The sequence below is a fragment of the Bos taurus genome, chromosome 19, assembly GCF_002263795.3.
Source record: "Bos taurus isolate L1 Dominette 01449 registration number 42190680 breed Hereford chromosome 19, ARS-UCD2.0, whole genome shotgun sequence".
NCBI lineage: Eukaryota > Metazoa > Chordata > Mammalia > Artiodactyla > Bovidae > Bos > Bos taurus.
In genome coordinates, this window is record NC_037346.1 from 12,086,280 (window position 1) to 12,098,536 (window position 12,257).

At 35.6% G+C, this 12,257-nt stretch overlaps 1 protein-coding gene across 10 annotated transcripts in view; it reads right to left on the reverse strand.

Moving 5' to 3' along the window:
• Window positions 1–12,257, reverse strand: part of BCAS3 (BCAS3 microtubule associated cell migration factor) — a 586,592-nt gene that overhangs the window by 386,568 nt on the left and 187,767 nt on the right. For all 10 annotated transcript variants that reach the window (XM_059878411.1, XM_024980624.2, XM_059878412.1 and 7 more), the window contains exon 14: window positions 666–799. In XM_059878411.1, the coding sequence (XP_059734394.1) occupies window positions 666–799 (134 nt within the window). The remainder of the gene's footprint in view (window positions 1–665; window positions 800–12,257) is intronic.

Here is a 12,257-nt window from a genome sequence, read left to right on the forward strand (position 1 = left end):
TTATATAACTCAATATTCTTTATATTACCCCATAACTAAAATGCATTTCAATAAGAAAATGCTCAATAGCTGAAAATGTTTTCAAAAATGAACAATAAGTCTGCTATAAAACAGTAAAAGTGAGTAAAACAGCATAATGTTGGTGAAAGGTACTGCTTTATTTTTACTTTCTAGTAGAGGAATTTCTTAATACACACTAAATCTAAAGACTGCTATAATGAACCACCACCATCAACATCACCTAGATTTGACAATTATTAACATTTTGCATATTGTTTTCAACTTATGTCTTAGTTTACTTTGTTCTGCCAGAACATTCAAAAGCAAACCAGACACATAGTATCGTTTCACCCATAACTACTTCAGCATGATTGCAGAATATATGCCTAATAGACTGGACTTGAAGAAAACAAACAAAAAAATGGTTTTAGGACAGGAAGAGAACAATAAATTGAACTTCTGTTTTATCAGTGTTCATTGTTCACCTACTGCTTATGTTATTAACTGGGTCAAAATAGGATAAAGTTCTTAATTATCTGACCCAGTCTAAAAAACTGTATGAACACACCAACATTAACGTTAACCTCCAGTATGATACAAATAACCTCTGGATTAGATGTCATATTACACAAAAATAACACCTTCTGAAAAAATATACAACTTACTTTGGCTTCAGTTTCTCCCCTGTGAAGAGTATATAAATGATGGACAGCACTTTGTGATGAGGACCAAGGATGAGTCAAAATTTGGAAGACGTGGAAGTCATGGCCAAGGGTATCTGTTGTGACTAGAAGCATTCCTGAAGGACACACCCAAAAAGGGTAAAAACAAACACCATTATGTATGTGGATAAAATATTTTCACAAGGCACTCATCATACTTTAAAATATTATTGAAGGGAAAAAGTGACCAAATATATAAGAAACTTCCTACAATTAAAAAAAAAATTAAAACACAAGACTTTTTTCCTGTGTGAATACAAAACCTTAAGGTCACATCAGTATTCAAGTATAGTGACATACTTACATGTCAAGGTTTTATGATGTTCTCATACAACTAGTAGAGAAAAGTTTACAATGCTGGAATCACAGAGTTCACAAGCATTTTAAAATAGCAAATCTGATAATAAAGAATGTGAAAGACTTCCCCCCATGGAATTAAAACCCACTTTCACTTTTTCCATTTCTCAAAACCTGAATTCTAAATTCCAATTTGAGTACTACTACAGCTAATAATACCCTACTCAATTCACCAGTTTAAAACTTGTCTCCACTCTAGCCTATTTATTTAAATTCCCTACTGTCTTTCACAAAGCAAATTTTGATGAGATGTCATGGCCAAGAATTATGCACCTAACACAAGGTCACAAAAATTTTGGTTTCCTGTTCTATTTCACAGTTTTATATTTTACATTTAGGTCTTTCATCAATTTTGTGTTAATTTTTGTACAAAGTGTAAGGTATTAGAAATTATCTTTTTTGAAAATGATGTTCAATTGTCTCAGCAGGATTTCTTAAAGAGGCTAATCTTTTTTTTTTACTTTACAATATTGTATTGGTTTTGCCATACATCAACATGCATCTGCCATGGGAAGAGGCTAATCTTTATCCTCTTTTATCTATCTTTTATTCTACATTCAATGTCAACATGCCAAAGATCAACTGGCCATATTAGGATGGGTGTTTTTCTGGAAGTCCTATTCTGTTCCATTGATATCTGTGTCTATCATTCACTAATATCACACTTTCTTAACTTACTATTACTTGGAAATCACACAGAACAAGCTCTTGTTTTCTGACCTTTCCAAGATTGTTTTAGCTATTCCAATTCCTTTGTCTTTCCAAACACAGATTCAGCTTTTCGATATCTACATAATTAGGATAACAAACATCTTAACAATAATGAGTCATCTGATCTATGAACATCACATATTTCTTGATATGTCTTCCTTTTTGTCTTTTAGCACATTGATTGTATTTTCTTAGTGTTACTATCACTGGTACTCTATTTCAATTACCAAATTTTCCTTGGCAGTATATAGAGATATAACTGATATTTATATAAATATCTGTATACAAGGAGATTGAACCAGTCTATCCTAAAGGAAATCAGTCCTGAATATTCATTGGAAGAACTGATGCTGAAGCTCAAACTCCCAACACTTTGGCCACCTGATGCGAAGAACTGACTCACTAGAAAAGACCCTGATGCTGGGGAAGATTGAAGGCAGGACAAGAAGGGGACGACAGAGGATGAAATGGTTAGACCGCATCACTGACTCGATGGACATGAGTATGAGTAAGCTCTGGGAGTTGGTGATGGACAGGGAGGCCTGGTGTGCTGCAGTCCACGGGTCGCAAAGAGTCAGACACAACTGAGCAACTGAACCGAACTGTGTGCATACCTACACACTCTACAAATTCTAGGAGCTTTTATGTAGATTACATGGAATTTTCTTTCTAAACCTACAGTATGTGAATAGACATAGTTTGATTTTTCTCTTTCCACACTACATGACCTACATGCCTTGTTTTTTCTCTTGACCTGCTATTTTTGCTGAGGTAAACAAAAATGACGAGAGGCAATATTCACGCCTTGTTCCATGTTTTAGAAGAAAGTATTCAATCTTTAAGCATGATGCTAGTTGTAGATTTCCTGTAAATGCTCTGTATCAACTTAAGGACATTATTTTCTACTTCTAATTTGTTGAGAGTTTTAATAATAAACAGATGTCAAATTTTGTCTAATGCTTTTCTGCACCTATGAGACGATTATGTGGTTTTTCTTCTTTGGTCAATTAGTATGGTGCATTTTAATAATGAAAGGTTATCAAATGTGGAACAATCTTGCATTTCTGGGATAAATGCCACTTTGTCAGAATCCTTTATTACATGCTGCTGCACTGAATTAGCTACTATTTTCTGTTGTGAATGTGTTCCTGGGGGATACTGGTTTGTAATTTTCTTTTCTAATACTGTGTGTGTCTGTTTCTGGTACTAGGGTAGAGCTGGTATGGTTGCATAATGTTCCTTTTATTTCTAGACTTTAACAAATGTCCAGTAAAATTTTCCAGTGAAACTATGTGGGCCTTTTTTGTGTTTGTGTGAAGACTTTTAGATATAGTAATTTAATTTCTCTTTAAATTTTGTAAATATAAAATGTAACATAATTTTTATAATGAAAATATATTGTAATGTTTTTTCTTGGAAGAATTACTCTCTGTAACTCAAGTTAATAGTCTGTAGGGTCTTTAGTAATGTCCACTTTTTCATTCAGGATATTGAAATTTTGTATCCTTTCTCTTTTTTTCTTGGTCAGTCTAGCTACTGCTGCTGCTAAGTCGCTTCAGTCGTGTCCGACTCTGTGCGACCCCACAGACGGCGGCCCACCAGGCTCCCCCGTCCCTGGGATTCTCCAGGCAAGAACACTGGAGTGGGTTGCCATTTCCTTTCTTCAATGGTCAGTCTAGCTACAGCTTCTCAAAGAAACCATTATGGTGTCACTGGTTTTCTCTTTTCCATTTCACTGATTTATCCTCCTTCTTTTGCTGTCATGACCCTCTATTACTATTTCCTTCACTGCCCTTACTTTAGTTTTATTTTCTATTTCTTCAAGTTTCTTAAAAGCTGAAGCTTAGATCACTATGTCAGGAAGATATGTTGTTTAGTTTCCAAATGTTTGCGTATTTTCCAGTTATCATTCACATACTAATTTCAAATTTAATTCCATTATGATAAGAAATTAAAGTTTGTTTTATATCTCAGAACAACGTATCTTGTTGAGTGTTCCATGTACACCTGAACACTTGGTGTATTCTCAGTGTCAATTAAGTTAACTGATACTCTTATTGGATCTTTAACATCCTTACTTGTTTGCCTACTTTTGTGTTCTATTATTGAGTAGAAGTTAACATCTCCGAGCATAATTATGGGTATTTTTTTCAGTTATATAAGCTTCCTAAATTTGAGCCCTATTTTTTTAGGTTCATACACATTTAGGATTGTTAAAACTTCTTGGTGAATCACCTCTTTTATCATAATGTCCCATTTTGACCTTAGTGTCTCCCTTATTCTAAAGCCAACTTTCTCTGGTATTAATATCACTACTTCAGCTTTGCTTTGATTGATGTATGCATGATATATACTTTTCTATTATTTTACTTTCACAGTCAATATAATTATAAAATGACTCTGTTTTGGATAATAACTGGGGTTCAGTTTGGGTTTTTTTATTCCTATCTCAAACTTTTAATTAGTGTTTATAGACCGTTCACATTTAGTGTAACTTGTGGGTAAGGTTGGATTTACATCTACCATTTTGTTACTTTTTACTATTTTTCTGATTGTACCCCTGTGTTTTTTTTCCCCTTGATTTTTTAAAAAATTTTACTTGGTATTGGAGTACAGTTGATTAACAATGCTGTGTTAGTTTCAAGTATATAACAAAGTGATTCAGTTATACATGGATCTATTCTTTTTCAAGTCCTTTTCCCATTTAGGATTTTACAGAATATTGAGTAGAGGTCTCTGTAATACAGTAGGTCTTTGTTGGTTATCTCTTTTAAATTTCACCTTTGTTTTTACTTTTGCTTATTTATCTGCTCTTGCTTCCTTCTCTTTTTTTAGATAATTTCACTATTTTTAATACAAAATTTTAACTTATCTATTGGTTTTACTGGTTTTTCCAGAAATTAAAATATACATATTAAAATGTTTGTGTGTTTGTTAATATTTTGTCCAGAATATATTTGCTTTCTGTGAGAAACAGAAGCAAAATCATATTTTGTAACTCCTAAAATCTCTTTGTTGAAAGAATATCAAGCACCTGTGGAAAGATAAAGTGGGCCTTTATATGGGAAGGTGAAGTATATATGAGTTTTCTATTTATTGGCTAACATATGGTACAGCTCCAGTCATTATATTTGATTAAAAAATAGCATATTAGATGCCAGTATCTTGGCTATTTCCAAGAGAATACATTTTAAGATGATGAACCGTGTCATTTATTGAGATCTAGAGCAATTTATTTAACATTACCTCCCATTCTGTGCATAGCTATCAGCATGAGGTCAATAAATACTGTTGTCATTCATACAATAAATTTCAAAGATTGGACATGCTCTGTTTTGCGGACAGTGTGTCTTGACTCCTATTTTTTGCTTAGTTATAGGAAGTCTGAATTGTCACAATTCTACTACTATGTTTTCATTCCACATTCCCACAACAAAATCATTTCTGCACATGAAAAACAATTCAGAGGAAACATCATTATGACAGGAAATGTGATGCACTTGTATTTATAGCACAAATATATTACTCATTCCCGAACATAAACTTCACTTTCTTTTATTAGCGTATCAATGATTTACTCATAATTAGCATTCACATAGTAGTCCCGATTAGCCAAATCAAGACTCTTATTGTTTTGCAAATGAAAGATAATCACAAATAAAAACTTTTCAACATGCTCCTAGTTTTTCAAACTGGCATGCAAAACAACTTCAAATTTTAAGAGAATTAGCCATTGAAAATCTATCCTGATTATCTTCCTGTATCCTGTCTCAAAACGTTTTCTTCCACTTATTCATGCAAATACAGCTTACATAACTCAGAAATAAGTCCAACTTTTTGACAAAACTTTAAAATAATTTTTAAAAAAATTTATAGAGAGGAAAGGAGGAAACAGCTAGTGTAGTACTATACCAATAATATGCTTCCTTTGAATTTATAATTTCCTCTTTTGCACACATTCTGCAGGAAGAAATGACAAGCTTTTTTTTTTTTTTTTTCTTTCTAGAAAACAAGTTAAAAAGCAGATATACATAAAAGGAAAAACTTGTACAGAGTAGACTGTGGCTTGAGAACTATTTATGCAGCATCAGAAGACTAAACCAGACTCCAGCCTGGCCATAAACTAAACCCACGCCCCAAATGAGGTGCCAAGCCACAAAAAGCATTTGCGTCATCTGGGAATACAAGGAAAAGAAGGACTTCTAATTATAGGGCCTGGAAGCGGAAGCCTAGAGTGATTAGCTGTTTAGGCGCTGCTGTATGTTTATCTGGAAGCTTCCTTTCCTTCACTCTCAGCCTTAAGTTTGATAGATGAGCGCTAGCATTAGAGGGTAGGGACTAAAGCTGCTGATGGTACATGGCGTTCCCCAAAATCTGAGGTAGCTGAAGACTGAACATTAAGGCTTTTGTGGCCTCATAAGAACATAAGTCTTTTCAACTGGGCGTCAGCTGGTTAGCCCAAAAGGCAAAATTAAAGAGTAGCAAACCTCTACTGGGCATATGCTATAAAATCTTGGAAACTTGAGTAGGGATGTCTTTTCTGCCATATCCTATTTATAACACCTACCTAATTGTATGGTTCTTTATCACATGCACACATATGAACTGGAAGACAAATTACCAGCTTATTCACACTCTCCTCCAAAAACACACATAACCACTGATATGTTGGGTCAAATGGAAATCTTTACAGGAATTCAGATTATCATCACTCATAAATAACTGTACATTTTAGTATTAATCATTGCAAATTTAATACTTTCTCATCAACACCTGTAAAGATGAAAACCTAAAAATTATTAAAGTTTGTACTTTGCAAACATCCGAACACCTTTATTTAAATAATTACTTTCTTCCTTTCACTTTACATAACATGAAATTGTTACCGTTTGAAGATATCTTTGGCCATACCCAACGGCCACATCCAAAGGCCATAACCAAGATAAAGAACATGTGAAAAAATTCTCTTCTATTTGCAGTCCATCCCCTCCCCATCACCTGGCCCCAGCAACCACTGATTGACTTTCTGTCATTACAAATTAACGGTCGAATTAATGGTAAAGAATCTGCCTGCCAACACAGGAGATGCAGGTTTGATTCCTAGGTCAGGAAGATCCCCTGGAGGAGGAACTATGGTGTTGGAGAAGACTCTTGAGAGTCCCTGGGACTGCAAGGAGATCAAACCAGTCAATCCTAAAGAAAATCAACCCTGAATATTCACTGGAAGGACTGACGCTGAAGCTCCAATACTTTGACCACCTGAAGCGAAGAACTGACTCACTAGAAAAGACCCTGATGCTGGAAAGACTGAAGGCAGGAGGAGAAGGGGACAACAGAGGATGAGATGGTTGGATAACATCACCAACTCGATGGACATGAGTTTGAACAAGCTCTGGGAGATAGTAAAGGACAGGGAAACCTGCTGTGTCCATAGGGTCGCAAAGAGTCAGACACGACTGAGTGACTGAACTAAGCTGAGGCACATTTAATTTTATAAGAAACTGAGAAAATGTTTTTTCAAGCCGGCGCTATCATTTTACTTTCCCATGAACTCCATAATTTTGCAACATTTGGTGTTGCTGATATTCTTAAATTTAATCACCTCAGTGAGTACTTGGTGGGTTTCTTATGGTTTAAAAATGCTATGCTCCTTGGTGATCAGTGATGCTGGGTGCTAAACAGTTACTTGCATATTTCCTTGACTTTACTGTTGAAATCCTTTGCGTATTTTAAATTGTTTTGTCTTCATTTTATATACATTAAAATTATATTATAAAAATATTCAGAGAAGGCAATAGCACCCCACTCCAGTACTCTTGCCTGGAAAATCCCATGGACAGAGGAGCCTGGTAGGCTGCAGTCCATGGGGTTGCTAGGAGTCAGATACGACTGAGCGACTTCACTTTCACTTTTCACTTTCATGCATCGGAGAAGGAAATGGCAACCCACTCCAGTGTTCTTGCCTGGAGAATCCCAGGGACGGGGGAGCCTGGGAGGCTGCCGTCTCTGGGGTCGCACCGAGTCGGACACGACTGAAGTGACTTAGCAGCAGCATAAAAATATTAAAATATATATACGTGTGTGTATATATATGTATATATATATCAGATATATACTCATGGCTTATATATCCCAGTTCATTTGCTTAACCATAAGTTTCCAAGTAATGAAGACCAATATGATGGTTTGTTTTTTTGGTGTCCTATCTAAGAAATCGTCCTCTATGCCTCCTGGGTTACAATGATAGAATCTTTACATTTTTTTTTTGAAGGTTTATAGTATTAGGTTTTAAATTAAGTGCATGATTGATTTTGAGTTAAATTTTTGTCTATGCTGTTAAGGAAAATTTTGCTGTTGTTCAGTAGCTAACTTGTATCTAACTCTTCGTGACCCCATGGAGCATACCAGGCTCCTCAGTCCTTCAGCATCTCCCAGGGTTTGCTCAAATTCATGTCCATTGAGTCAGTGATGCTATCCAACCATCTCATCCTCTGCCACCCTCTTCTCCACCTGCCCTCAATCATTCCCAGTATTAAGCTCGTTTCCAATGAGTCAGCTCTTCGTATCAGGTGGCCAAAGTTCTGGAGTTTCAGCTTCAGCATAAGTCCTTCCAATGATATTCAGGGTTGATTTCTTTTAGGGTTGACTCATTTGATCTCCTTTTGTCCAAGGGTCTTCTCCAGCACCACAATTAAAAACCATCACTTCTTCAGCACTCAGGCTTCTTCATGGGCCATTTCTCACATCCATACATGATTACTGGAGGAAACCAGTTTACTTTTCACCAAATGGATATTCCAGTTGTTCTAGGACCATCTGTTGAGAAAATCACGCTATCCCTATAGTGAATTACTTAACACTTTGGTCAAAAATCAAATCATCATAAGAGTTTGAGCAATTCCTGGATTCTATTCCATCCATCTATGACTGTATTTACCCAAAACCATCCTTTCTACATTACTAAATACTTATTTTAAAAAGTATATATTTAAGTAAGTCAGAAATTTAAGTAGAGTCAGTTTTTTAAATTTATTCATCTTTTTCAAGATTGATTTGACTATTTTACTTTATATCCTTTGAACCTCCATATAATTTTAGAATAAGCTTCTGTTGATTATTTTTGGTTTAAACATTCACTTTTAATAAAGTTAACTAATAGTGAACAATATTAACACAAAACACTAATAGGATATCAAAGCACAAAAGTGATAAAATATCTTTATGAAAATGTGGTTTTCTCTAATAACTAAATATACAATTTTTCTTATCATATAATATTATAATCATCACAACATAGAGGTCACTAGGATGGCAAAAATGTACAATTTTTAGATAAAGTAGTTATCTTGGGGACATTATTATGTACCAACACAATGCTATTGTCCTGCTGCTGCAGCTGCTGCTAAGTCGCTTCAGGCATGTCTGACTCTGTGCGACCCCATAGATGGGGGTCGACCAGGCTCCCCCGTCCCTGGGAGTCTCCAGTCAAGAACACTGGAGTGGGTTGCCATTTCCTTCTCCAATGCATCAAAGTGAAAAGTGAAAGTGAAGTTGCTCAGTCATGTCCTACTCTTCGAGACCCCTTGGACTGCAGCCTATCAGGCTCCTCCGTCCATGGGATTTTCCAGGCAAGAGTACTGGAGTGGGGTGCCATCACCTTCTCTGTGCTATTGTCCTATACAGATACAAATACACAAACACAAAAGCAGTACTAACTTAATGTCACAGACAGTCATTGCCACAAGTTCATAATAAAATACAATTTGAATGAAGGTTAACAGGAATTTGGTAGATCAGTCTGCTTAGAAGACATATTTTACATATTAAAATTGTAAGATTTAATTTGAAAGGTAAATTTGGAAATTTAGGAATTTCCAAAGGAATGCCATTTGATGTACTTCAGAGATGCATGAAAACAGAACCTTTAAATTTTCTGGATGGAACGTATACAGAGGTGGATACGTGTGTATGTGTGTGTAGAAATTCACCAAGCTATACACTTAAGATCAGTACACACAATGTGTATCATATAATTACATCTCAAGAAAAATGAAGATGAACCAAAACAATAACAAGGATGAGGGAACAAGATAATTTTTATGGCTTTATCTAGAGTGAAAGAAGAGATGATAAGATGGTAAATAGAGCAGTTAGAAAGGTAAAACTCTACCCCCACAAGTAGAAAAAAAGACATCAAAAAACACAGCAGTCACAGAGGGATGTATATGAAATGACAGTACATAGTAGTAAGGAGTCAAGAAAGAGGTCTACAAGTCTCAGATGTGCAACCTGGCCAACTGATGGTCAAAGCACCATTACTCATGAATTCCACTTTGCATACACGAAAATACAACAGATTTAGTTCAGAATTCTAGCAGGGGAGATCAGAAACTATGTAACACATAACAATTAGATGGAAGATAAAACTCGGTCATCACTTAGCACTTTCACTTTAGGAATATTTGCAAATGTAGCAAATATTTTTCTTAGCCCATCAGAAAGATATGATTTGAAAAGAAAGACTAACAACAATAACAAGAATAATCAAAATCTTCCCATGAAATAATCAAAGGTATGGCATGGGATTGGGGGAAATCTAGTCTATTTTTTATTTAATAATAATATTATTTCTTCTATGCTGTTGCTAAGACTTTGTTTAGATTATATATATTAAGTTTGAGTAGACTGCAGTTTCTATGTTTTCTTTTTCATCTTCCATTCCTAAATCCATTCCCCACTGCCATCCTTTTCCCACCATAAATACGCATCATATTGAATTTAATATATGTTCTTTGAAATATATTTATCCTTGAAAATTTTTCAGAGTACTGTTCAAACTATTTAAAAAAAATATATATATATAAAGTATGTATAGATAGAGTGTTAGTCACTCAGTCATGTCCAACTCTGTGTGACTTCATGGACTGTAGCCCGCCAAGCTCTTCTGTCCATGGGATTCTCCAGGCAAGAATACTGGAGTAGGTTGCCATTCCCTTCTCCGGAGGATTTTCCCAACCCAGGAATCAAACCCCGGTATCCTGAATTGCAGGCAGATTCTTTACCGTCTGAGCCACCAGGGAAGCCTCCAATACGTATATACATATATTTAATATATGGCAAGAATATAGACCAATCTGAACGAGGAAACTAAAACAAGCCTGAAGCTGGAGAAGGGCCAGAGTATACGAGCAGAGTGGAAAGGAGAAGGGACAACGATAGTCAAGGCTTAACCGTTTTAAAGCTGTCCTGATAAGCAAAAGTTCAATTCAGCCTTGGCTACTTCACCTGTATCTACTTGGTCATAGACATCCTTTTTTACCTTTTTCAAAATTTAATACCGGATCTAATAGAATACTTGCAGCTGCAGTGTTATGGGCATTTATACTTACCTCACATTTTTACATGGTAGGTATGCCACTGTACGTATTCACATCTTTCATTAATCCATTCAGCATTAACTGAGTACCTTTGCTATGGCCACTGCTTGTATTCACATCTTTCGTTAGCTCATTCAGTATTAACTGCGCCACTGTATATATTCACATCTTTCATTAGCATGAAAGATGCCACTGTACATATTCAGTGTCTTCATCTCTTACTAGTTCATTCAGTATTAACTGAGCACCTTTGCTGTGGCAGTGGTGATAGCAAAGGAGCAGGGTTCCTTCTTATTGATGGACATTCAAAATCCAGGGCTGCATTAGGACTTTCATATACCCTGACATTTTTGCCTTCATTGGCCCCCTCTTCCATGAAAAAACTATTTTATGACTACAGTTGCTGGTTTAAACGTATATTATGGATATTAAGGCATTCCATTAAAACTTTATATATATTTTTGCGTTATAAAGGAGTTAAACATTTTGGTGGGACCCTAAAATGACTGTGGGCATGTTGCCTACTGTACTTTATGGCAAATCACCTGAAAAATTCCCTCTGACTCTCATATATAAGCCCAGTGCCACAATGAATGTAGAGCAAACACAACAAATTCTTCAAGGAGTAACTCATTACGTGAGTAAAAGATATCACTTTACAAGATGAAAAAACAAGAGAGTAACTACAGACTTCTAATGGAAATATCCCCACGACAGGGTCGGGGAGGAGGCAATAAACTCTTCAAGCTGCTTTTGCGCTGCTAGTGACACAGCATACGTGACTAACACTGAGACACCTAAAACTGTCAGGTGAGAGGAAAAACCTAAAGCCACCTAATTCTATAAATTGAGAAGACATTATAAATGTTAACAAAAATCAAGACAAGGTATTTTTCTGACCACTTGCTATGATCAATCGGGAAAACTGCAAAAAACAAACAAACAAAAATCCAACTGTTTAAATGATTAACCCAAGACCACCAGCACCTTTCAATATATAGCATTTAAATAACCAGAAAAATGCCAAGTCTGTTAAAGATGCAGCCAAGCATTCAGAAGGGTTCATGTTTAATCTACTTTACTAGAGACC